Here is a 27559-nt window from a genome sequence, read left to right as displayed (position 1 = left end):
CTCCCGGTGTCTCCCGCTCCGCGCGCGCTCCGCCCCGCGGCTCCGGCTCCGCGCGCTCCTCCCGGGGGCGCCGACCCCGCGCGCTCCTCCCAGCGGCCCCGGCCCCGGCCCCGCGCGCTCGGAGCGGAGGCGCGGGGCGGGAGGAGCGCGCGCCCGGGCCGCGGGCCGCCCGCGCGGCGGGGCTGCTGGGAGTGCTCGGCTCTGTGAGAATCCTGGGAGCTGGTGATGTCAGACTCGCTGGGTCATTTGAAGGTTAGCAGCCCGGGAAGGGTTCACCGAAAGTTCACTCGCATATATTAGGCAATTCAATCTTTCATTCTGTGTGACAGAAGTAGTAGGAAGTGAGCTGTTCAGAGGCAGGAGGGTCTATTCTTTGCCAAAGGGGGGACCAGAGTCCCCGCGCGAGCCGCCCGAGGACGCGGATGCCGAGGACGCGCGCGAGCCGGGCAGGGCTGGTCTGGGCACCGTCCGGGTAGGAGCCGCACCGCATTCCGAAGGCTTTTTGCAGGCGTCCGCTTGGAAGGAGAACTTGGGATCTTTCTGGGAACCCCCCGCCCCGGCTGGATTGGCCGAGCAAGCCTGGAAAATGGTAAATGATCATTTGGATCAATTACAGGCTTTTAGCTGGCTTGTCTGTCATAATTCATGATTCGAGGCTGGGAAAAAGACCAACAGCCTACGTGCCAAAAAGGGGGCAGAGTTTGATGGAGTTGGGTGGACTTTTCTATGCCATTTGCCTCCACACCTAGAGGATAAGCACTTTTGCAGACATTCGGTGCAGGGGAGATCATGTTTGACTGTATGGATGTCCTGTCAGTGAGTCCTGGGCGAATCCTGGATTTCTACACTGCGAGCCCGTCTTCCTGCATGCTCCAGGAGAAGGCTCTCAAAGCATGCTTCAGTGGATTGACCCAAACCGAATGGCAGCATCGGCACACTGCTCAATGTAGGTTTATTTTTTCCCTTCTTCTACCCAGAAAAAAAAAAAAAAAAAATTGTCTCTCTTGCATGCAATAAAGACACTGGAAACAAACTGCAGCGCTAGCCAGACAAAGGATTTAATGATTTAATGCTGAAAGGGTGTGCTATGCTGGTGTGCATATTGATTCCCTCTGCTGAAAATTTCCTGTTAGATGTTTTCTTCCCAAACAACCCCTCCAGACTCCTGCTCCTCTCCTTACCAACCCTACCGTGCCTTGAAAATAGTGTTTTTAAAAAAAAAAAATGTGGCACGGAGAAGGGAAAAGTAGAGGGTGACCACAGGACTTTGAAACATTCTTCAAGTGAGGCAGTTTGACACATTTGTACAGTTTTTACTGAGATGTATGCAGAGGGGAATTTCACTTTGCTGTTCTTTGGATTGACTGCTGGCTATGTGTATATATATATATATATATATATCCCCCTTGTGTGTTTCAACAATCCAAAGTAATTAAAATATGACATCTTCCTCGCAAGGAATTTGGCCTAATTGAGGCGGCTGCTGTTCCTGAAGTTCACAAACCACCAGTTAAAGCTGCTGCCTCCAGTGTTTTCCTTGCAGAGGAAAGGCAATATTTCTTAGCATTGACCCTGCTGCCACCTTTCCGAGTCACGTTGTTGCTCTAAGAAGTTGCTGTTTTGCTAGAAAACTACTGGCATTGAACACCCCTTGGGCTGAGCCATCCATTATTTCCATATCTTGCAATTCAGCCGGGAACCTGGACGTTGGTTAAAGGAAGGGAAACATGAGTGGGGTAGCCCAGTTTTTAAAAAAAATATTGACTATTTGGTTATCTGATGCTGACGGGGTGCCGAGGCCCGCACTGGTCAACAGTAGCCTGGCTGCAGGCTTGGGAAATGAGCAGCAGTCCCAGAAAACCCCACCTCCGGGTGTCTGCAGTGGGAGCCTGCGGGAAGCATTGCCGCCCTGACAGTGATGTAGATAAATGGCCCCGCTATCTATCAAAATGTTTTTAGTACTTTATTTGACAATTCATTGGAGCATTAGCCTGAAAATGACATTTTAAATCTTTGTTTTCAAAGAGGTCAAAGTTTAACTGGAAGAAATTGAGTTTTCCTAATAACATGATGGCTTATCTAAAGAAAGGGAAGAAAAAGGAGAGGAAGAGAGGACAATGACAAGATTTAAACCGCCCTCTTCTGAAACTTTTTCTTAAGAATAAAGACTTGCTTCCAGGGCCAGGAAATCAACAGGTTTGTAGCTGAAAAATCGATAACCATTTGATGCCAACAGTCTAGCTGTCTGAATTAGTATTTCGTAGAGCCATAACCAGGGTAGGAAAAAAAAAAATATATATATATCTTTTCAGAAGGTGCCCTCAGTTAGCTGCCCTTGAAATGGCTTTACTTTCCTGGTGCCTGTTTTCTTTCTGCAGAGCTCAAAGAAATTGTTACAAAATAATTTTCCAATTTACTAAGGGATCTTTTAATCCCTCTGTAGCAATTAAAACAGTATGAACAGTTTCATTTGGAATCTCAGGGAACTAGAGAGGTCTCAAACTTTTTTCTTGTGAGAGAAAGTTTTAATGAAAGGTTTTTTAAGGAAGGAAAAAAGAATGCTGGGATCCTGGCGTCAAGCTATTAGACCTAATAGAGGTTTTACAAGTAGACATTCTTCCTTTTGTAATTAACCCTCCAAAAGTGCCTATTAAGTTGCAGGAGTTGGGGGAGAAGCTTTGTTTGTTCTTGAACAAGTTAAACAAGGGATTTGCCTTATCTGGGGAGAGCGGGTGGTGAATGTGTCATTCACCTAGGGCCAGCCGATAAGCAAGAAGTGTTGATAACAGCAAAGTCCAGCTAATCAAAGAAACTTGCCTTCAAAAAAGTAAATAAAGGCATCTGACAAAGGGATTTCAAAAATTTCAGTGTCTTTATTTTTGTAAGCAGGGCAATTAGTGCTTGCTGTGGTCAGTTTCACAAGGGTTTCAACCCCCACCCTCCACTCCAGGTTACATGAATAGAATGTAAATATCACTTATGCCCCTGCAGAGTTGGAGGGCTTTTGATGGGTCAGTTTAGTTGTTCAAGTGATTGCATTTTTTAAGCATAAATAAAAGTTCTAACAAAGCTCTGCCATGCGGTGTTTGGCTCAGGGTGGCGCAGCCAGTTAGGGCTTTTGAAGTAAAAGCATATTAGGGCTCCGTTTGTAAGTACAAACAACAAAAAAAACCCCGCAGCCTTTTCCATTTTACTTAATGACTGTTTTGACAAGAAGCAGATCTGTTTGTGCTCTTAACAGAGAGGAAGCAGTGGGCAAGAAGGGGAAAAAATAGTACAAAATTCTAACCCAAACTATTTTTTACTCTGAGATCCCTACTTTTTATTTTTATTTTTTTTATGGTGTGTGTGTCTGTGTATGTGTAGTAATTGGAGTAAACCCTTTGAATGTAAACCATACCAGAAGCATTCCTTAAAAGGTGTTAGAATATTCTTTTTATTTTCCTTTTTAATTCTAAAGACAGAAAAGTGATACGTCAACCAGCTGTCGGTTGGAGTACGGCCTGTGAATTGCTTCTAAAAATTCAAAGTCAGGAGTAGCGAGTTACTGAGGGCATGTGGTATGAATAATACGATTTAAGACTGCCCCTGGAGGTGTTGGGAGTCACTAAGTTTCTATTCAGATGCCTCCTGGATTATCTTGGGTTTAGGCTGCTCCAGATGTTTTCAGCATTAATTGCTCAGTGGGCATAGGATAAATCCTAATATTTGCGGTCTAAATATAGCAGTTGCTTTCAGTGAAATCATGAGTGTGACAACTTCTTGGCCCCTTTCCCTGTCTTCTCCCTACTCAACACATCAAAAAACAAAGGAGAAAAGATTTTTTTTTTTTCCCCAACAAGGAGAAATATCTGTTTTTAAAAACAAACTATCTATGTACAATGAAAGAAGGAAAGAAGTACCCTTCCCAAAGTGCCGGGACCTGAATTTTCAGTATTAAACAGTATCTAAATCCTCTCCTAGTGAGATATAAATTGGGGTCAAAGTGGCAAAATCAAAGATACCCTCTGAAAGAGAGACTAAATAAAGCCTGACAGCCACCGTATGAATTGAATGGGGTTTTGAATAAATATTTCGGTGAAAAGGCTTAATTGTTTTTCTAAAGTAGGACATAATTTTCTGCTTCTCTGCCGCATGACAGTGGTTACCAACAGCATCAGAAAAAAGAGAAGAAAAGGGAATTCTGCTTACATCTCAGGGAGCGCACGATAGGTCTGTTGGAAAGCAAGTGGAAGACTCACTAAGTTTTCCTTCCCCGTAGGAAGAAAACAGTACTAAAATTTTGTCAGTATGCAGATAAGTCGGCACTTCTGGTAGGGAGGCACTGATGTGCAACTTGGAAAAAAATGAATAAGTAAATGTTATTACCAGAAAAGGGGAGATTCTAAAAAGTAGGTGGAAACACCAGAAGGAGACGTGAGTGTCCTTAAACCTGGGCTGTGGAATGGATGGGAAAACGCCGGGGAGCATTGGATTTCGCAGCCCAAATGCAAAGCCCTCACACCCACACAGGCCTTCCTGTGTGGTTTTTTTTTTTTTTTTCTTAGTCGATAAATGATCAGAATGGCAATTTCTGATAGGTTAGGTGACCTCAATCAGAAGTTTTTCTCCTCATTTTTGAGGCCTGGCTCTGACCATGTGTATATAACCAGTCAGTATCATCATGAACTTTGCTTTAAAGCAGAAAAGAAAGTTCTTCTGGATATCAGGTTCTTATAATTTCCCGTCAACATGTTAAGCCCCTGAGATGGCTAAGTAGGAAAGAGAATCTTACTGTTTTCTCCTTTGTACATTCTTGTGGAATGTAATCAATAGATGATCTCAGAAGAGAAATACATAGTAGATGAAGATTATAAATTCTGCACTCAAGGAGTCTGTAATCTTTATAAAATGAAAACAGTTTTTTAAAGGCTGGGGATTTTTTAAACTAAGAAATTACTGAGAGGAAGATGAAGATGTAAAAGCACACTGCAAAACAGAAAACCCTTCGAGTCCAATAGGATTTACAAAATAGTAAATGCCATGTTCATTTTAGGGTATCTTAAAAAGAATCTTCCATAGGGTTTGAGTTATGTATAAGTGCCAATAAATTTATCCTTAAATGACAGTTTTATACTTTAAATGTTCTCATATAAATTCAGTTAACTATCAATTAAATAGTTATTTCAGGAATGGGAGTTTTTTTGATGAAAGTTAATCAGAAAAATCTTGGCTGAAAATCTTTCTAAAAGATATTAATGTGGAATCTTGCCTTTCAAATTACAGGGTAGTTATGGCTATCATACATCTCAGCTTTTCTAGGATAAGCCACTTTCAAATACGCTTGCCACAATTCCCACAGAAGTCACAGAACTATGCCAGATATCCCAGCATTACGACATCTCCCAGCGCTGCCCCTTGAACCCAGGAGCCGCACAGAAAGCCTTTGTTTGGATCCTATGGTCGGGTAACTGCACTTTCACTCACAGCTTAATTTTTCCATTATAACGGCAGATCACCCGCGCTGCTGGGTCGTGCTTCTGAACATGAGTTCCTTCTGTGGCAAAGCGTAGATCTGTAACTAGAAGGCGTCCCTTGCAATATGGATTTAAGTACTATGACCAAGGTTCTGATGCCTCAAGTCTGTGTATTCGGAGTACTGGAGGAGTGGAATTACACACTAAATCCCTGTGTACAAAGCTGTAACAGTTCTTAGCCAGCTTCTTCTTAAAAAGTTGACAGTGGAGGCGATGGAGAGAGGAGAGTTAACTCCAGTTTCAGATTTATCAGCATCCTGTCTGTAAGTGGCTTGGCCTAAGCACCTCTTGTTAAATAGGAGATGAGATAGCCTGCCCATCTGTAAGATCTAATAACAGCCTCATCACTCAGTATGTTGCCCTGGACGCTCCTCTTTTCCTTCCTGCCTCCTTCCTTCATCATTAAGAAGCACGATTCCCGCCCCATCCCAACCCCTGAACCCCTTCTAAGGAATAAAAAATAAAAGTTGCAAAAAGTTCTCTCCACCCAGGTAGCAGTAGACTATGTGTTTGCATGTATTCTGTTATTTGTCTGGAGCTCCCAGAGCTGCTTAGGTGGGAATTCAAGCAGGCAATGGAACCGCTGACTTGCTTTTTCTCTGGCCTGGCAGGGTTGGGAGCCGGGAGGGGGGCCTTTCAGTAAGATAAGACTCCTGGTCCCCAGCACGATAAGGCGGGATAACAGGAACTGACGTCAGGAGGTGACCCCGCCCAGAGGAGCGTTTCCTCTGGCGGGGCACAGGCTCCCCGGCTGATGGAGTGAAGCAGGGCCAGCTTGTGGGGGGGTGGGCGGGCAGCTAATTGAACAGGGCCGATCCTGGGTGACGGTGTCCCTCCTTCCCCAAAGGAGGTTTCTCCGAACAGAACAAAGAATAGCTTGCCTGGGCGGGGGTTTAATAAGAGCAGACTCTCGATTATAATCGCAATTTTAGGTTGTCATGCACTGGGTATTCATTTCCCAGCTGTGAACAGCCTCCCTCCGATGTCTCCTAAGACGGTCTATCCAGCAGGCACCAAATATTATCCCCCGTGAATCCTGCCAACTCCCCACGTAGAACCAAATGGGCGGGAATTCACATTGTCAGAGTTAATCCCTGGGACTCCTGTTTACTTTTCTAAACTCCAAGTTCCCACCCCCATCAGCAGCACCTGACAGCAGTTAAAGCCCGGACACCGCCTGGCAGTTTTTCCTTTCCTCTTTCCTTCGTCCTTTTCTCCTAAACTCGATTTAAGGGGGAAAAAATTTTTTTTTTTTTTTTTTTTTACTGTTTTTTGCCTTTATTAGTGTCTGCAATTTGAAGTTTGGAGAAGGTCAAATTCTAATGAAAGGATCCTAGTTGGTTGTTTCCAGTTCTTGCCATCATAGTCTACTGTTAAAGATTATGCTCTTTTTTTTTTTTTTTAAGGTTTTAGTATTGAATAAGGAGTTATTCTCCTAATTTGACTCAGATATAGTGAAATGTTTTTGTTGTGGTTGTTGATATTGATCAGTTAATATTGGTCACAGATTAAATTATCAAAAAATAGCTAAATTTAGAATACTGTGGTAGAAATGATGCAGATAAGACCAGCTAAGATGAGTGCATCAGCTAACTGGAAAATGAAGATTTGAATCACATTTATCCTAATACTTCTCTAATTTTCAGAGCAAATGAAGACTTAGGTAGTAAATCCCTTGTCTCAAAAATGTTAAAGCTTTTGGGGCTACGGTACCTCTGTCTTGTCATTTAAGTTCATGATTACAAAAAGGCTGTTTCAGCTTCAAAAGATTTTTTAGGGTCTGGCCTATTGGAAAGCTTGAGGGTATAATTAACTAAAATGGAAATGGAGGCAAGCGAAATTTAGTTCCTGATGTTTTAATTTAGCTCAGTACTGCCATGTGTTATTGAAGAGAATTCTTAAAGGCAAACATAATTATTTCATTATGGTCCTCAGAATGCTTTCATTGGCTTTAATGACAAGAAGCTGTATAAAAAGGCATACATTTTAATTAGTCCTTCTTATATTTACATCAGATAAATAACAAATAATTGATGAAAAACAAGTCTTTGGGATGGATGATTTCACATAGTGTGCTGGTTACAGTTTAACGATGAAACATTTCTCTGCTGCTTTTTAATTATCCAGACATTACAGTAGTGGGGCCATGGAGCTAAAATACTGTTGTTGCCATTTTATTAAAAAAAAAAATCATGATCAGTGCCTATGAATCGGAAGTGGGGAAAGGTAGCTAGAAGCGTCTCTCAGAGGAAGAATATTGCCGGTCCCATTAATTTTACTGTGTTTGTTAGCACTCATTTTGATCACTTTTATCTTTTACGCTTCATCCTTTTGGATTAAGACTGTCAGGGGTCTCACCTGCGTTTTTATGATCATGTCTCCTAAATCCAGTGCTCTCTTGCTTGCTGCCTGTGCCGAAGACTTGGCTGGATGTACCTTGCCAAGTGCGGACTGGAAATCCAGAGAGCCGCCTTCCAAGGGACAGGCCCATTTTACCTCTGATCTTCTAGGAAAACCCATTTCCCATGATCCATCCGTTTGGTGTACAGAACACTAATTGTTATTATTGATTTTAAATTCCGTGACCATTACAAGTAACCCAGATGACTGGCAGATAAAGGGTAATAATCCATGGAGTTCTGGAACTGTTTCATGTTTGTCTGGAGTACTTTATGTGATCAATATTAACTGCCCCATTGAAACTAACTGCTGTATCAAATAACAGTCAATCAAATGAATGTGCTTAGAGATTATTTATTGAAAGCTCTAATTGTTCACTGGGGCCCTGCTTATAAGAGGGAACAATAGGAAGCTGAGACACGGCGAGCCGGTTTGGATGTGCTGGGAAAGCTGGAGGATGCAAAAGTCGTCTTTTGCTGCGTGGGCCACGGGTTTCTAAAGGCACAGGTTGTAAGTAGCCTCCCAGGAGTTCCGCTGCCACCTGTAGGTGGGGATCGCTCTGGAGAGGTGGGCGGAGTGACTTCCTGGCTCTCAGCCCTGGGGCTGTGGGGTCGTTACTCCGAGAATTTCACTGCGGCCTCTCCGCCTGCCCGGCATGTACATAACTCTGAGCATCTCTCCACCTGCGGTCCCCGCGCTGCGCCTGGCCGGAGGAATAGCCTGTCTGGACACAGGATCAATTTCTATAGCCACGAAATGGGACATCGCAGGATTTGTAGCAAGATCAGAGATAACGTCAAGGAGGCTTCTTCCCTGCCCTGAAGACACACGGAGGTCCCTGAGTCGTCCTCCTCTGCTTTCAGCGCGAGGCTGTGACTCGCCTGCCTTCGCCAACAGCCACGGTGCCAGCCGAGCTGGTATCTCTTTCCTGCGGGAGATGGTTCCTCTGTCTGGGGCCCGTCGCCGAGGGGACAGTACTTCCCATGTCAGTGGGATAGCACTGTGGTCTCGATGCCGTGGCACCTATTCACCAAACCCCGGAACGAGTGCAGACAGTTGACTTTTACGCCTGAGCGTGGTCACCCTCGAAGTTGTCACTGTACGCCTCACCCAGGGCTCTGTCATTCAGGGATGGGTTAGATCTTGCCAAGGCCTGTTCAACAAACAGCTCTTGGGTGTGTGCCATATGCCAGGCTCCCCCTGACATGTCCTGGTGGCAGAGGCGGGACCCCCAAGGTGAAGTCCACGCCTCCCTTGCTCTTTGGACTCTGCGTGTAAGGGAGACACTTGTGTACACACATCACCGTGACAGGGCCCTGTGGTGACACAAACGCAAGGATGTCCTTGGGGCTTTGGAAGTGGGTTTGATTACAGACAGAGCTAAACCCACTGAGAACCAGAGCTCGTGCCTAAGGAGAGGATCATGAAGGTTACACATTTTTGTCACAAGAGGCAGGCAAGAGGTTTTTCTGGGTGTAGCCACCGTAGGTACGTTGTAACTGCAGTTTACAAAGCAGAGTTTTAACCTCTGCGATGGAATAAGGGCATACCTTCTGAACCTACTTCTTGAAGACTCACAGGATGTTTCTGGAGTGTTTGTTAAATAATGTTTTTAGGGGGTTGGGTCTGATTAGATATTTTTTTTAAAAATCACTTCTTTCTGAAAAAGTTTTCTTGGAGTATAGTTCATTCACCGTGCTGTGTTAGTTTCAGATGTATGGGAAATCAGGTATACAGTGAACCAGTTATACACATACATGCAGCCATTCCTTTTCAGACTCTTTTTCCCATATAGGTTGTTACAGAATATTGAGTAGAGTTCGCTGTGCTCTACAGTAGGTCCTTGTTGATTATCTATTTAATCTATAATAGTGTGTGTTTGTTAATCCCAAACTCCTAATTTATCCCCTCCCCAGTCTCCCCTTTGGTAACTATAAGTCTTGTGTTTGAAATCTGTGAACCTGTTTTCTGTTTTGTAAATAAGTTCATTTACGTCATTTAAAAAAATTAGATTCCACGTATAAGTAATATCATATGATATTTGTCTTCCTCTGACTTAACTTCAGTCAGTATGATAATTTCTGGGACCATTCATATCGCTGCAAATGGCATCGTTTCACTCTTTTTTATGGCTGAGACGATTCCTTTGTGTATACAGACCACGTCTTCTTTATCCACGCGTCTGCTGATGGACGTTCAGGCTGTTTCCACGTGTGGGCTATTGTGTCACTTTTTATTTCTGATTGTTTTTGAGACTTTCTTGCTGTATAACAAAGTGCCCCCCAAACTTAGTGATCTAATGGATATTATCTCAGTATTTTGTGTATGGACTGGGCTCAGCCGGGCAGACCTTCTGTTCCAGGTGATGTCTGCTGAGGCTGCACTGCGCAGGGCTAACATGGGCTGGGCGCCCGGGGCTGGCAGTGGACGCTGGCTGTCGGCAGAGAGCTCAGCTGGGCTATCACCACGTGTCCCTCCTGCGCCTCTCTGCATGGCGGCAGTAATCCGAGAGAGGGGCCTAGAAGCTCCTGGGCCTCGGAAAGGCTGGAGCAAAGCTGGCACGTGGTCACTGGGACTGCCTGCTGGTAGGGGAGCAGCTGGGCCTGCCCGGCTCCCGTGGGGCCACCTCTCCATGGTGGCGGGGGGGGTCCAAGAGCATGCGCCATGTCCAGTCTACACCACGGTCGTCACACCGTGCCTTAGAACCCGAGAGAAGCGACCGTCTTCTGGTTTAGAAAACTTGAGGAGCTGCGGTAGGGTTCTTGGTTCCTTCTTTAGGCGGGTTAAACACTTGACGAGACCCTACTCTAACCACTGTCCCTACGTTATTATCACAGACAGTCATGTGAGGCAGGTATGATTTGCCTCTTTTCACAGAAAAGAAAATTGAGGCTCAGAGAAAGTGAGTCTGATAGCAGTGTGACAGCGGAGTGAGGAATTCCCGCAGAATGTTTATGCCCTAGTAACACCACGTGTGGACCACGGAGTGCTTCGGTGTTGGAGAAAGGTGGGGGAGAGGTGAAGGACTGGACCACAGAATTTCCTCTGATTCCATCATTTCTCTCATAAAAGACACAGCCTTTTAAACTGTAGAAGAAGCTGGGATGATGTTTGTTCCTTCATCCTTCTGTCTTCCATCCTGTTTGTTGTCAGAGTCTGCGATGACCTGGTCCCTCTGTGGCTCACAGGAGTCTGAGTCAGGACTGAGGATTTGAAAGGAGGTGAAAGCTGAAACTCCAGTACTCTGGCCACCTCATGCGAAGAGTTGACTTATTGGAAAAGACTCTGATGCTGGGAGGGATTGGGGGCAGGAGAAGAAGGGGACGACCGAGGATGAGATGACTGGATGGCATCACCGACTCGATGGACGTGAGTCTGAGTGAACTCCGGGAGTTGGTGATGGACAGGGAGGCCTGGCGTGCTGCGATTCATGGGGTTGCAAAGAGTCAGACACGACTGAGCGACTGAACTGAACTGAACTGAGAGATGAGAAAGAAGATTTTCTTGTTCTTCCAGCTTGCTCAGAGCCCTCGTCTGGAGATGGACCCCAGCAGTGGTACCTCTTAAACAGCACTACTGTATCTTCCATTACTGAAAAGAAAAGAAAAACTTCTAGGAAATACTGAAAAACTTATATTTTGGTCTTTGTCACTTACTTTCAGTATCTGCTTGTTTTTAGGGTCCCAAACCTATGGAAGCTAAAGCTTCAATACTTTGGCCACCTGATGCGAAGAACTGATTCTTTGGAAACAATCCTGATGCTGGGAAAGATTAAGGGCAGGAGGAGAAGGGGGCGACAGAGGATGAAATGATTGGATGGCATCTTCCACTCAATGGACATGCGTTTGAGCCAACTCTGGGAGATAGCGAAGGACAGGGAGGCCTGGCGTGCTATAGTCCATGGGGTCACAAAAAGTCAGACCCAACTTAGTGAGCGAACAGCAACAACAAGCCTGAGAAAGCTGTGACTGTTTAACGAAGTTTACATTAATCATCCTGATGGTGGTTTGCCTCACATAATGCCCTTATTTCTGTGGTTTCAAATAGTTCACTCTTCATATCCGCAGGTTCCACATTGACTGATTGGGCCAATCTCAGATGGAAAATATTCAGGGCAAAAAGTTCCAGAAAGTTCCAAAAAGCAAAACTTGATTTTGCTGCACAGCTGGCAACTATTTGCACAGTATTTACATTGCGTTTGTAACTATGTGCTTCGGGCTTATGTTGTATTAGGCACTATAAGTAGAGACGATTTAAAGTATACCGAGGATGTGGATGTTGTATGCAAATTCTATTCCATTTTATATAAGGGACGTGAACACCCACAGATTTTGGTGTCCACAGGGATCCTGGAAGCAGGGTCCCGCAGATGTGAAGGACTGACTGTATGTTTCAAGTGCAATGTATTGTTCTGTATTTGGGATTTTTATACACCATGTTCTACCTGTTTCTTTCGTTTGAAATCTAATTGTTGAATTACAGATTTTGAGGAGGCAGATGGGTGAACTGACGTGACTATCCATGCGTCACGTAGAGTGTTCTGGGTAGATGCTGCCTGTGTTCCCGTGTGGACCCTGTGGTGCAGTGAAGCTGGGCACTCTTCCTGCACAGCTTCCGCCGTTGCCTTGATGGTTTTCGTCTGTACAATGGGTCAATAATGCTTACCTTGGAAACTCTGTCATTGTTCCTGTTTAGTAGTAAGTCGTGCCCAGCTCTTTTTTCAGCCCTATGGGCTGTAACCCACCAGGCTTCTCTGTTCATGGGATTTCCCAGGCAAGAGCACTGGAGTGGGTTGCCCTTTCCTTCTCCAGGGGATCTCCCTGACCCAAGGCTTGACCCTAGATCTCCTGGACTGGCAGGCAGATGCTTTACCACTGAGCCACCTGGATTGTGTCCCCTTAGCAACCTGGGAAGTCTTTGAGGTCAGCTATGGTGTCCTCTACCTCTGTCTTCCCAGTACAATAGCAGTCTGTCAGCACAGCTGGTGTAGTACCTGATCAGCACTCAGTTAACCATGGTTAAGTCTGCAGATATAGGTGTTCAGGCACATCACCCCTTAAGGTCCCAGTTACCTGGTCTCTCCGGTAAGATTTTTTGCGAGGATGGGAGCCACCCGTAATTCTGTTTCTGACACAGTGATGGCTGGCCACATGAGGCTGTTGAGCACCTGAAATGTGGCCAATGTGTCTGAGGAACTGAATTTTTTATTGTATTTAATTTTGGTTAAATTAACTTTCAGTAGCCATATGTGGCTCGTGGCTACTGCATTGAACGACACAGCCGTATAAACTCAGCTATTAATATTTTTTCAATATTTGTACATTCTCTTTATTTCCCTTTTCCTTCAGCCTTTATTCACCTCTTCTATTGCTGTTCAAATAGCTCCAATTATCTCTTTATGTAGCCCGTAAATAGGCTGCAGGAGAATGTAAACAGAATACTGGAGGGCTGTGATTTCAGTCAGTGTTTAACTTGTTTTCCTTCTGGGTGGCACTGTTTTTCCTGGGGCTTGCCAAAGACTTAGCACTTATTTTGCTAATGCGCATTTTGCAGAGCTCAACCAAGACTTGCCTAGAATCCCTGTGGACTGGGATTGAATGCTGCTCCTTGTGAGGGAGAGGACCAGTTCTAGTCCTGCGCTGCACGCCTGCATGGGTTTCAAATGGACGCCATCTCTTGCAGCCTTTTCCAGCCGGTTTTAATTCTGCTTAAGCATGTTGAACTGCAGGGAGGCAGAGAGGAATAGTAGGCTGTGCTCTGTGGAAGCCTCGGTGTGTGTTCTAGACAGTGCGTGCTTTCTCTCTCAACAGCGCCTTCTGCCCGTGTCTGCGCTGCTCAGTAACCCAGTGCCGGGCGCACAGGACGTCCTTGGGAGGTATCTGAATACGGTTCAAGGAAGACGAACTGGAAACTCAGAACGTCTCAGGGGGCCTCTGCTTTCGTTTATTTGTAAATTTGAGGGTCACTCAAAACACCTGAAGCAGACTTGAGGGGGTGTCTAGAACTTGGGAGGGCCATGTTGGCGGTGATGGCAAGCCCTCATAAACACGTCAGCTGGAAAACTGGCCGCAAATATGAGAGGGGGGTGTTTCCGTGGGGCTCTGGCACTCACTGTGCTGTCTCTGGAACAGAATTTCTGTTCGTCTTTCCCATTCACCTTGTCAGTCCTGCCTCCCTTCCTCTTTCTGTTCATCCCTAGAAAGGGGGTGAAGAAATTAAATAGAAGTAAGACCAAGTCAACCATCAAGAAAAGCTGTTTAAAATTTTTCTTTTATTGAAATATAGTTGGATTTACAAAGTTGGATTAATTTCTGCTGTACAGCAAAGTGACGTACGTTTGTGTGTGTGTGTGTGTGTGTGCGTGCTCAGTTGTCCGTGGGATTCTCCAGGCAAGCGTACTGGAGTGGGCTGCCATTTCCTCCTCCAGGGGATCTTCTAGACCCAGGGATCAAACCTGTGTCTCCTGAATCTACCTGCATTGGCAGGCGGATTCTTTACCACTGTGCCACCTGGGGAGCGCAGGGGGTGGTGTGTGTGTGTGTGTGTGTGTGTGTGTGTGTGTGTGTGTGTGTGTGTGTGTGTGTGTGTGTGTGTGTGTGTGTGTGTGTGTGTGTGTGTCTGCGTATCTTTGTGTGTGTGTGCCTGCGTATCTGTGTGTGTGTGTGTGTGTGCCTGCGTATCTTTGTGTGTGTGTGCCTGCGTATCTTTGTGTGTGTGTGTGTGCCTGCGTATCTTTGTGTGTGTGTGTGTGCCTGCGTATCTTTGTGTGTGTGTGTGTGCCTGCGTATCTTTGTGTGTGTGTGCCTGCGTATCTTTGTGTGTGTGTGTGTGCCTGCGTATCTTTGTGTGTGTGTGTGCCTGCGTATCTTTGTGTGTGTGTGTGTGCCTGCGTATCTTTGTGTGTGTGTGTGTGCCTGCGTATCTTTGTGTGTGTGTGTGTGCCTGCGTATCTGTGTGTGTGTGTGTGTGTGTGTGCCTGCGTATCTTTTTTGCTATTCTCTTCCATTACGGTATCTCAGGATATTGGATGCAGTTCTCTGTACTGTACAGCAGGTCCTTGCTTTTTAATCCATTCTATTAATATACACAGTGGTTCGCATCTGCTAATTCCAAACTCCCCATCCTTCTCTTCGCCACACCCCTCCCCCTTGGTAACTCAAGTCTGTCCCGCCAAGATAAATTTCTGAACCAAGGGTTTTTCCCCCTCGAATGTTTTCAGGTTGTGACTGATTTTACTGAACAACCGCCATCGTCATGGTTCATATTTGTGAAGTGTGTGTCACCTGCGTATTATGCCAAGAGCGTAAAATGAGCTCTGTCCTCTCATCCTCACGACAGCCCGAGGAGAAGGGCGCTGCGGTGGCTCCATTCTCCAGATGAGACTCCTGAGACAGAGGGGTTCGGGCGCCCGGATCTGTGAGGCAGGAGAGAGTGGGGCGCGGCCCCCCCTCAGCTTTGTGTGGTGTTGGGGCTGCTTCCCTCTGCCAGCTCTGCCAAGTAAACCCCCATTGTCTTTGCAGGGAGAGGGATGGAGCGCGGTTGCAAGTCTCAGAACCCACAGGATAATGAAAGGGTTTTCAAGTGAAGGCTGGAAACAATACGTATTTTTAACAAAATGGGCAGTTACTCTAATTGCTGTGCCCTACTGTTCAATTCCTTTTTACGTCCTAATTCATTAAATTATGTGCACACACGGGCTTGTCATTTACAGATGTATGCACTTTTAACAGGCTTATATGAAACAGATGTTTCACGAAAGGTAACCGAGAGCAAGTGATCTAAACCCTCCTTTAGTGAGTATCAAGTGAGTATTCTGGCCTGTCACCTGCAGGGTTCTCTGCTATTAGTTTGAGCTGCAGTGTCCAGCATGGGGAGGAGAATTCAGTCTGTCCCCTGGAGGAACAAATAAAAACATAAAGACCCAAGAAGCACACAACTGCATCTCAAAATAAAAGAGGGTGTGTGCAGGTGACAGGCAGGCGGTATTCACATGAGGGCTCAGGTGGATAGGAATGAGCTTTACAAGCAGTTGGAGGAGAACAGACCCATTGCGTTACAGTAGATTTTTTTTTTCTTTACTTTTTAAGAGCCTTATTCTATCTTAATCACCACAGTCTTTGAATTCATAACTGAGCAATTATCGTGCTCTTTTTTATCCAGAATTTCTCAGTTAATTTTTTTTTTTTTTTTAATTTTTTTTTTGGCTGCACCGCGTAACTTGTATGGTCTCAGTTCCCCAACCAGGAATGAGCCTAGGGCCCCAGCAGCGACCTCAGAGTCCTAACCACTGGACCGCCAGGGAACTCCCTAATTCCTTATTTTTAGATGGATTTGCTCCATCGCTGTTGTAACTGGCTGGAAAGTGGACGTGCATCAGTGAGCGTGATGTCAGATTACTGTCTCCCAGATTCTGAAAGAGTGAGGTGGGCTCTTTCCACAGGCCCTTCATAGCTCCACGTAGTCACCGTTGGTTAAAGATAACTGTAGAATGAGTTTCAGGTAGGTGTGCCTTAAAGCCCAGCGCCTTGCTCCCTTCCAAGGCTCCGCCTCCCTTGGGAGCTTTCCCGTGGCTGCAGGCGGGCGGTGCTGAGCTGGACCCCTCTTGCGGCCGCAGGAGGCCGGATGCTCGCGGTGGGCTTCTCCATGTCCTGTCCAGGTCCTCCGCTGAGGCTTCTGGAGCAGCTGGAGGCTGCCCGAGCCTTTCTCTTCACACCGCCTCCTGTGACGTGGGCTTCCTCACAGGGTGGGGTCCCTAAGCTCGTCACTTGGCTTCTCCCAGAACGAGCATTCCGGGAGATGCAGACAGCCTCTCGGGATCTCGCCTCCTGTGTCACAGTGTTACTCTTGCCGTATCCCTTTGATCAAAAAGAAATCAAAGTGGCAGCCCAGATGAAAGGGGAAGGGCCCACCCAGTGATGTGATGCTCCCTGGAGGTGTGGGTCCCCGGGCAGGCCCTCCTTGGAGGCCACGTACATACTAACTAGAAAGAAATGCACACCTCTTTCAATACACAGTCATGTGGCCTAATACATCCACAGTGCCATATACTGGAAGACATATGTCAGCGACCATTTATTTCAGGACTTATTTAGAGTGTTGGGGAAAAATAGTAATCACGCCTCAAAGTCCAGAGTGAAATTTATTGTATATGGATTCTCTAAACAACAACAGCAAAAGGCTGGAGCAAAAAGATGGCTGAAACTGTCATTTTGTACGTTCAGAGCTGGAAACCGTCACAGGTGAAATGTAAAATGGAATGTGAAATAGTAAGTGGCATATCAGGTTTATGGCATATATGACCATGAGACTGCTTTTTATTTTGTCTTATGGAGCTCTAAAAAAATCCATGTAATGGATTAAAGGTCTTAAAATTCCCATCTTCCTCCTGGCTCTAGGCCAGAGAACAGGGCATGATAAATAATCCCAATAGACAGAACATGTAGGAAGGAATTTTCAAATGTATTTACGATAGACATATTGACCTCCCTAACTAATAAAAATGTATACATGAGGTTAGTTTTGAAGGCAATGTGCAGATCTTACACATTTATGGTGTATATAAATATATACTCTCGTGCTAGAATCCTTAAAATATTTCCCACATCCCTGTGACATATGGCTATCATATTCTGTCTTTACCCTAGAAGCAAAGAAAAGCATGGATTTTATATATTTTATTTTCATGTGCATTTACTCTAGGAAGGAATAATTTTATTTATTTTAAAGCAGGAGCCAAATCTGGCCGGCAACCTATTTTGTAAATAAAGTTTTATTGGTACATGCCCCACCCACTCATTTACCCACTTGCCTGCGGCTGCCTCCTGCAAGCCACGGAGCTGAGTGGCCGCGACAGAGACCATGTGTCCCGCAGAGCCTGAGATATTTACTGTCTAGTCTTTCACAGAAAGAGTTTGCTAATCTTGTCTTAAAACGTTAAAAAAAAAATTAGTAGGACAGTTAGACTAGAAATGAGTGCCTTGTTTCTCAGTAATAATCATGTTAGGTGGATTCTGGAAGCCAGTTCTGGACCAAGCTGGTCCCCAGCTCCATGATCTTGGCCAAGTCATTTCACTTCTGGAAGCTTCAGTTTCCTTCTGTGAATGGAAGTGAAAGTGAAGTCGCTCAGTCATGTCCGACTCTGTGCGACCCCATGGACTGTAGCCCATCACGCTCCTCCGTCCATGGGATTGTCCAGGCAAGAAGACTGGAGTGGGTGCCATTTCCAGATCTTCGCGACCCAGGAATCGCACCGGGGTCTCCTGCATTGCAGGCGGATTCTGTACCAACTGAGCTCTCAGGGAAGCCCCCTTCTGTGAATAATGGAGGTTAAAAATCTGATAATGATACTGATCTCTGCTCTTCTGCACATTTTTGCCACGAGGGAGCAAGGAGGCGATATGATGAAAACCCCTGGGTCCTGCGTCACCAGGTGTGATGCTGGCTGCTGACAGTGGCCGAAAAGGCCATCACGTATTCCATAGTGCACAGGATATCTCAGCAAGCATGTCTACGCAGACTTCATTCTTACACTCACGTTTCCACCAACTTTTATTGGGCCCCCGCTGTGTGCTTTTAGTCACTGAGCATTCAAAGGCAAGGCAGCTGCAGCCTCTGTGTGCTGGTGACGAGCCCAGCCATGGCAGCCTCGGGAACCATCTTTGCTGTCTGGTATTTTTAGTTGTCCGTCTGCGTGGGCCAAGAACAGTGTCTCCTAACTTCTTTTTAATTTGGCATTTAGCACAGTGTCTGGTCTTGCCGGTTGCTCAATAAATACATGTCAGCACCTGGATGTTGCTGGCTCTTAATCACGGTCCCATCCGTCTGCACACCCCCAGCCCCGGCGGCCCATCCAAAGTGCTAGAACTTTCGGTTCAAGCAGTCGTGGAAGGCTCTCAAGCTGATAGAGATTGCCGTGGCAAGGAGGCATTTGGGGAAGCTGTTCTGGGGTCTGTGCACACGGATTGGGGTGATGCGCAGAGCTGGGTGGAAGCCACACCTGAGTGGGAGGGTGAGGAGGTCGGGCTGGCATGGTGCTCCGCTCCTCTTAGCCTAGGGAGGACCGCATGAGGAGGGATGAGTGTTCTGAGCAGGACGATGGAAGGAAGGGGCAGCATCAAGACTTCTTTTGATGTTTTAATTGGAGAGCAATTGCTTTACAGCTTTGTGTTGGTTTCAGCTGTACAACAGCATGAATCAGCTGTAATTATCATTGTGGCTGTTCAGTAGCTCCGTCGTGTCAGACTCTTTGCAACCCCGTGGACGGCAGCACATCAGGCTCTCTCCTGTCCTTCGCTTTCTCCCGGAGCTTGCTCAGACTCATGTCCATGGCGTTGATGATGCCAGCCAGCCATCTCGTCCTCTGCCACCCTCTTCTCCTTTTGCCTTCAATCTTTGCCAGCATCAGGGCCAGCAAATACATACTTCTACAGATACACGCCTCTTCTCCCTGGGGAGCCTGCTCCCCCATCCCGCCCCCAGACAGTCACAGCGCACCGGGCTGAGCCTCCCTTGCTCTACAGCGGCTTCCTGCCAGCTTTTTTATACCTGGTTGTGTATATGTGGCATACTGAAAAGCAGAGACATTACTTTGCCAACAAAGGTCAGTCTAGTCAAGGCTATGGTTTTTCCAGGGGTCATGTATGGATGTGAGAGTCGGACTGTGAAGAAAGCTGAGCGCCGAAGAATTGATGCTTTTGAACTGTGGTGTTGGAGGAGACTCTTGAGAGTCCCTTGGACTGAGAGGAGATCCAACCAGTCCATTCTAAAGGAGATCAGCCCTGGGTGTTCACTGGATGGACTGATGGTAAAGCTGAAACTCCAGTACCTCATGTGAAGAGTTGACTCATTGGAAAAGACTAATGCTGGGAGGGATTGGGGGCAGGAGGAGAAGGGGATGACAGAGGATCAGATGGCTGGATGGCATCACCGACTCAATGGATGTGAGTCTGAGTGAACTCCGGGAGTTGGTGATGGACAGGGAGGCCTGGCGTGCTGCGATTCATGGGGTTGCAGAGTCGGACATGACTGAGCGACTGAACTGACTGAACTGTGTGTATGTGGATGCTGCTCTCCGAATCCGTCCCACCCTCTCCTGCCCCCGCTGCATCCACAAGCCCATGTCTGCGTCTCTCTCCTGCCCTGCAGATTCGTCCATCTATACCATTTTCCCGGATTCCATAGATATGTGTTAATACGCCCTATCTGTTCTTAGCATACCAGGACTTTCGACTGATGTGAAGAAGGGCGATGGGAGGTGAAGACTGTTGAGGTTGATCAACACAGGCACAAGCCCCTGATCTCAGAACGATGGTAACTCGGCTTGAAGGGTCTGTGGACAGGCGCTGGGCCCCGTACTTCACCGTGACTCATCATTGAATGGGTGTGGTGATCTGGTGAGGGCTCTGCTGTCAGTTTTTACAAGAAGTAAGACTCAGAGACATTAAGGAACTTGCCCAAAGTCACACAGCTAGAATTAGGATTTGAACCCAGACCAGCAGGCTTCAAAGTTCACGTTTCTAACCACGTGCCTCAGCTTGTCTGTGAAGATGGAAAGCTCCCCGAAGAAAGGAATATCCCCAAAGACCTGAGCCTTGAGGCCTTCTCACAGGTGGTAAAAGTTTCTTTGAATTATTTTTTCAAGTTTTCCTTAGCAGTCTCTCCTTTTTTTAAAAAGCTTCACTGAGATTAAATTTACATCCCATTCAGTTCAGCCTTTTAAAGTATGCAATTAGTGGGTTGTAATATATTCACAGAGTTGCGCAACTACCACCACTGTCTAATTTTAGAACACTTTCATCATCTTGAAAAGAAAATCATAGTGGTTCATTTTACGTGTCAACTTGCCTGGGGTGCCATGGGGTGCCCAGATACTCGGTCAGACATTATTCTGAGTGTTTCTGTGAAGGGGGTTTGTTTTTTGTCTCTCTCTGTTTTTTTTTTTTATATGGGAGTGTAGTTGATTTACAATGCTGTGTTAGTTTCACGTGGACAGCAAAGTGATTCAGTCATACAAACATCCATTCTTTTTCAGATTCTTTTCCCATATAGGTTGTTAAAGAGTATTGAGTAGAATTCCTTGTGCTCTACAGTAGGTCCTTGTTGGTAATCTATTTAACATACAGTAATCGTGTGCTAACTCACTTCAGTCATGTCTGACTGTTTGCACTCCTATGGACTGTAGCCCGCCAGGCTCCTCTGTCCATGAGATTATCCAGACAGGAATACTGGGGTGGGTGGCTGTGCCCTCCTCCAGGGGAGCTTCCCGACCCAGGGATTGAACCCGGGTCTCTCTTGTCTCCTGCACTGGCAGGTGGAATCTTTACCACTAGCACCACCTGGGAAGCAGACAGCAGTGTGTGTGTGTTCATCCCAAACTTCTGATTCATCTCTCCACACATTTCCCGCTTTGGTAACCGTAAGTTTGTTTAGCAATTTCTTTCTTTTTTTTTTTTTTTTTACTGTTTGTTTGTTTATTCAGCTGTCAGGATCTATGTGACATCTTGCCGTGTCTTTCCTTATGGCACAGCACTCTCTCTGTGGCGCGTGGGTTCCGGAGCATGGGGGTTCCAGAGTGTGGCAAAGGGATTCCAGAGTGTGACGAAGGGGTTCCAGAGCGTGGGGGGTTCCGGAGCACGGGGGTTCCAGAGTGTGGCGAAGGGGTTCCAGAGTGTGGCGAAGGGGTTCCAGAGCACGTGGGTTCCAGGGCATGGGTTTCAGCACGCGGCGCAGGGGTTCCAGAGCGCGGAGGCTCCAGGGTGCAGGAGGTTCCAGAGCGCACCGGCTCAGCAGTTGCGCTGTGTGGGCTTACTTGCTCCTCGGCACATGGAGTCTTCCTGGACCAGGATCGAGCCCCTGCTGCCTCCGTTGCAAGGCAGTTCTCAGCCCCCGAACCACCAGGGAAGCCTCAGCAATTTTCTTCTTTAGAACTCAAACGATAGCACTTTGACTCCCTTGTTCCTCTCACATGAAGAAACAGAAATCACGGTTATGGAAGAAGAGAAATCAACCATGTTAGAACATCTCTCTAATCTGAACACTCCATGTAGAAACAGAAGAATCTTTGAAAATGAAATATCCCCCAGTGCGTCCCTTGGAGCGGGTGTGTGTCACCGTGTCCCTCACTAGCTCAGTCGTCGCGTTCCTCCACTAGAGGCTTTGCGGGTGTTTCCGGTCTCCCCCCAACGCCCTGGTCCTCCCGGAAGACCCACGCCTCCTGAAGGCATCCCGAACCTGCAGACAGGGACAGCAGAGCCATCACACAGCCTCGGGTTTCCTTCTTGCGCCAGATACGTCCTGGCTAAGGAAATGGAAGTGGTCCACTGGCAAGAAAGGGACCAACCACCCAGGGAGGGGGCGGGAGCCCTCCTCTCCCCTCCCCAGCAGAGCCCCCAAGCTGGGGGTGGGCGAGCCACATGAGGCCTGAGTTGCACGCGGAGTCGCCCGCCCTCGGACCCTCATCTGAGCTGCTCCACCCTGCCCCGCTTCTCGGCAGGGAAGGTGAGGCAGGTGTTGCAGCCTGCCCTGTGCGTGCCTCCGGACCCCGGCGTTTGCCTTAGGGGACTTTCCTACCACACTGCTTTGACTGGAAAGAAGCAAGCGCATTCTTGCTGTCCCTTCGGCTTCTTTCCGTTTTAGTTTTCCAGTTTTACTTTCGGTCCTTAGGCATGGGTCTGCTTGACACGGTCTGTATTTTCTCAAACTTGCTGCCAGGGTCTCTGCCAGCCTCCGGCCAAAGAAGCTCTGCAGGACCACAAGACAGGATGTCAGTGTCCCGTCCTTGCCCAGCACCGGGGTCACACCGGTTCTCTTGAACCCAAATCACGCGCCTGCCAATTCCTGCTTTTCCGCTCCCCACTGTAGGACCTCAAGCAAGTTACCGCACCAGTCCGCACCTCCAGTGTCTTGCCAGGAAGTAATTTTTAGAAATAAAGAGGAGCCCTCTCACAGAGCCATTCCAGGGGTCAAATGAATTAGTACACATCAAACGCTCAGAACAGAATGGGGGTGGTGGCCAGCACCCCCTTTCATGCTCCGTGCGTGTGCTGCTAATATCGTCCTATCATACTTGTTTGCCTGGATGAGTTTCCTGTCGTCTAAGGTGTTGGTCACATTAAGACATGGCTCGCCTTCCTGCTCCCAGATACTCTAACAAAGACTCAAATGTGCAGTTCTGTGGTTTACCTGGTGTGAGCCCAGCAGTGTGCTATACATGCTTGTCATCCCCATTTCCCAGATTAGGAAACTGAGGCCCAGGAAGCTGACCTGACCTTCATTTGTACCATTTTTTTCTCTCTCTCTTTTTTTTTTTTTAGATTCTACATGTAAACACTGCTCAGAGGCAGCGTCAGGAACTGGGCCCCTGCCTCTGTCTCCCTGGCTGCGGGAAATTATTTTTTTTTGTCCTAAAGTTCGTCCCACAAGTAGTTTCCTTACCCTTGAGCAGGGTTCTTCAACCTCAGCATGATTTCTCATCTGGGCCAGACAGTTCGTCGATGTTTGCCGGGGGAGGCAAGGGGAGGGCTGTCCTGTGCGCCGTGGGATGTTTGTTATTTGCTTTTATTTATTTGACTGCTCTGGGTCTTAGCAGCAGCACATAGGATCTTTGCTGACACATGCGGGATCTAGTTCTCTGACCAGGGATGGAACCCCGGCCCCCTGCATTGGGAGCTTGGAGTCTCAGCCGCTGGACCACCAGGAAAGCCTTGTGTGGTTGACTTACACTCTTGTGTTAGTTTCAGGTCTACAGCAAAGTGAGTCAGTTTCATATATATACATATATATATGTATAAAGTAGATATGTGTATTTTAGACTTTTCCCATGTAGATCATTACGGAGTTCTGCATAGAAGTGACCTGCGCTAACAACAGGTTCCTGTTGGTTATCTGTTTTATATACAGTGGTGTGTACATGCCACCCCAGTCTCCCAGTTTATCCCAGCTCCCTCCTTTCCTCCTTGGTAACCAGGAAGTTTTGTTTTCTACATTTGAGATTCTGTTTTGGAAATAGAGTCATTTATACCACTGTTTTTAGGTCCCACATATAAACGGCACTGTCTGGTATTCGTCTTTCTCTGACTTACCTCACTCACGTATGATAATCTCAAGGTCCATCATATTGCTGCTTGTGTGCCTACTGAGTCACTTCAGTTGTGTCCAGCTCTTTGCGACCCCATAGAGTGTGGCCCACCAGGCTCTTCTCTCCATGGGATTCTCCAGGCAAGGACGCTGAAGTGGGCAGCCATTCCTTGCTCCAGGGGATCTTCCCAGCCCTGGGACTGAACCCTCATCTCCTACATGTCCTTCATCGGCAGGTGGATTCTTCACCGCTAGCACCACCTGCTGCAAAGAGCACTATTTCATTTTTTGTGGCCGACTAATATTCCTTTACATATATGTGCGCCACGTCTTCATCCACTCCTCTGTGGGCATTTAGGTTGCTTCCGTTTCTTGGTTATCGTAGAGAGTGCTTCTGTGAACACTGGGGTACACGGTGGGATGTTTGGTAGCATCCTTGGCCTGTAATCAATAAATGCCTGTCAGTCAGTCAGTCAGATCAGTCGCTCAGTCGTGTCTGACTCTTTGCAACCCCATGAATTGCAGCACGCCAGGCCTCCCTGTCCATCACCAACTCCCAGAGTTCAACCAACATCACCAACTCAAACTCACGTCCATCGAGTCGGTGATGCCATCCAGCCATCTCATCCCCTTCTCCTCCTGTCCCCAGTCCCTCCCAGCATCAGGGTCTTTTCCAATGAGTCAACTCTTCACATCAGGTGGCCAAAGTACTGGAGTTTCAGCTTTACCATCAGTCCTTCCAATGAACACCCAGGGCTGATCTCCTTTAGAATGGACTGGTTGGATCTCCTTGCAGTCCAAGGGACTCTCAAGAGTCTTCTCCAACACCACAGTTCAAAAGCATCAATTCTTCGGCGCTCAGCCTTCTTCACAGTCCGACTCTCACATCCATACATGACCCCTGGAAAAACCATAGCCTTGACTAGACGGACCTTTGTTGGCAAAGTAATGTCTCTGCTTTTCAATATGCTATCTAGGTTGGTCATAACTTTTCTTCCAAGGAGTAAGCGTCTTTTAATTTCATGGGTGCAGTCACCATCTGCGGTGATTTTGGAGCCCCCAAAATAAAGTCTGACACTGTTTCCACTGTTTCTCCATCTACTTCCCATGAAGTGATGGGACCAAATGCCATGATCTTCGTTTTCTAATGTTGAGCTTTAAGCCAACTTTTTCACTCTCCTCTTTCACTTTCATGAAGAGGCTTTTAGTTCCTCTTCCCTTTCTGCCATAAGGGTGGTGTCATCTGCATATCTGAGGTGATTGATAAATAACCTGTAGTTATTTAACATGATAAATGCCTGTAGTTGCCCCCAGTTATGACAGCCAGAACCTCTCCAGACCTTGCCAACTATGTCTTAGGAGGCAAAAATCAGTGTTAGTTAAGAGCCACTGTTCGTGTTAAAAAAGTTGGAGGGAAAAGTAGACGGTTGGGGAGGTCTGGGTTGACCATCTCTTACTGAACACTGTGCCAGGCAAGTTGCAAACATGCTGTTTCACCAGCAGGAATTTTAGGATTATCTGCAGTGTCCAAGAGGACACTGGGGTGCAGAGAAGGAAAGAAGACTTTCTGGCCACTAAAGTAATCAGGGGCAGAAGAGGCATCCCAGCCAGGTGGTTCTGGCAGCAAAGCCCATGACCTTCCTCTCACACGGCTTTCTGCAGGTTCAGGGCATTTTAGTTCTTTTTAGGAAACAAGAAAACCCAGATGATGAGGATTGAATTGGTTTTCAAGTTATTTTGAAGCCACTAATTTGAGTGTATCTGTAAAATAACAAAATATAACAAAAACAACACTTCTTTGCAGCAAACAGTGACCCAGTAAGTACAGCATTACTTTGTTGCAAGAGAGGGGTTGGCTGCATTCTGGTGTCTTTACCCTTGAACTTACTCAGAGCTGGGAAGAGTGGCAAAAATTTCCGCGTGACAAAATGTCCTCTATTCCCCCAAAGTATCCTTCTCTCATTACTTTTCTGTAAGGCTGGTATCAGTGTGATTTTCAAATATATTTATAGGATATAAGCAAAGAATTGTATATCTAAGATGATATACATTTTAATGGCCTTGTTTTAATTCACTGTGAGTATAAGAAATTTGAGCAGATAATAGAATGTCGTTTGTTAGTGCAAAAATTGCTTTTTAAGAAATATGGGAATCCTGATTGGAAGTAGAATATGAGACTGAATCATTTGGTGTGGAGATTAACTCTTCAGGGACCTGCCTATTGCGATGCAATTAGCTTCATCTGTACTTGACTCCAGAGACTGGGTCTAGCGTTTGTTGCGTTAACGCCTTCCATTTCTGATGCCTCTCTGCTCACATCATTAATAAGTAGTTAGATGTGTCAGGCCGTTAAGTGATTTTAAGAGAGAATTTATTTTAACCTGTCACAAGCTATCTTAGTCTGTCCTAGAAAATAGTGATCTAAAGCATCGGCTGTTACAAACGTCACCTAAAACAACCTAGGAGATAATTTTCGACTATGTTCCTTGAAGCAAGAAAGCATATTATAAAAATGAAATGTAGGTGTTGAATGTGTCATAGTCCCTTAGGAAAATATGACAGCACTTCCCATGGTAAAAGTCAGTCCCAGGAATAATTTCTGCTGCTGGCCAAGAGCCCAGGCAGGTGTAGCTGCAGTACAGGAAGGTCAGTGGATCCTCTCAGCCCGTCTCTCTTGATAAGGCCTAAACGATCTTGTCAAATTTAACCCTGTCTTGATTCAGGTCAGTGTTTGGAAAATTATAACCATCAGTTGTAAGCAAGGGAGGTACCGAACCCTGGAGTTCTCCAATGCCAGTAAATACGCCTTAGCGGACCACACCTAGTGATGCTCCTAGCAGAGGAAGGAGATAAAGGAGGTGGGTTAAAAAGCTTTAAAAGCTGTGGGTTTGAGTGAAACAAGAGTAATATGGAGACTTTCCTCGAGGTCCAGTGGTGAAGACCTCGCCTTCCAATGCAGGGCCTGTGGGTTCCATCCCTGCTCCCCGAGCTAAGATCCCACGTGCCTCCTGGTCAAACACACCAAAACATAGACCAGAAGCAATATTGTAACAAATTCAATAAAGACTTTAAACACGGTCCACATTAAAAAAAAATCTTAAAAAAGAGTATCTATTCAGCCAGCTAAATCTCTTGTAAAACTAATAGTCTTGTGTTTAAATTTCTGGGATGCTAAGGCGCCTCCTTCGGGGGCCCTCCCCTCCTTTCCCCCAGGGGCTGGAGGCGGAGTCAATGAGGTTCTGCCTTAGTTTCAGACACTGAGGCAGTCCTGGGCGCTTAGTAGGTGCTCAGTAAATGGTGGGTGCTGTTAGTTCAGCCCTCCAACTCTGACCCCCCTCCGCCAACTAAAACCCACTGCCAAAATTCCGTGGGAGAAGATGCAGGCTTCTGGTGAGCACAAACACACCGGCAGCCTGGAGATGTGAATGCTGTACTAACTGCCCAGGGAGGGGAGGGTTCGGGGCGGACCTGAGCAAAGGGGAAGCCGGCACGGTCCCCGTGCCAAATTGACTCAGCAGATTGTTTGGGATTCCGGAGAGGTTAGGACAGTAACAAGGCATTTTTATGTC

At 46.6% G+C, this 27559-nt stretch overlaps 1 protein-coding gene across 5 annotated transcripts in view; it reads left to right on the top strand.

The window, feature by feature from the left end:
- Positions 1-27559, top strand: part of RARB (retinoic acid receptor beta) — an 869358-nt gene that overhangs the window by 684789 nt on the left and 157010 nt on the right. The window contains exon 1 of one of the 5 annotated variants that reach the window (XM_027962678.3): positions 150-252. The exons of 2 other annotated variants lie outside the window; for them this stretch is intronic. Coding sequence is in view for 1 of the 3 variants with exons in the window: in XM_004021818.5 (XP_004021867.1) it covers positions 790-946 (157 nt within the window). In the remaining 2 variants the exon portion in view is untranslated. Of the gene's footprint in view, positions 1-149; positions 947-27559 lie in introns of those variants that run through there. 2 more of the 5 variants (XM_004021818.5, XM_004021820.6) reach the window with 2 other exon arrangements.

This window comes from Ovis aries, chromosome 26, assembly GCF_016772045.2.
Source record: "Ovis aries strain OAR_USU_Benz2616 breed Rambouillet chromosome 26, ARS-UI_Ramb_v3.0, whole genome shotgun sequence".
NCBI lineage: Eukaryota > Metazoa > Chordata > Mammalia > Artiodactyla > Bovidae > Ovis > Ovis aries.
Note: the sequence above shows the minus strand (reverse complement) of the source record. Positions and strands in the feature narration are given on the sequence as shown.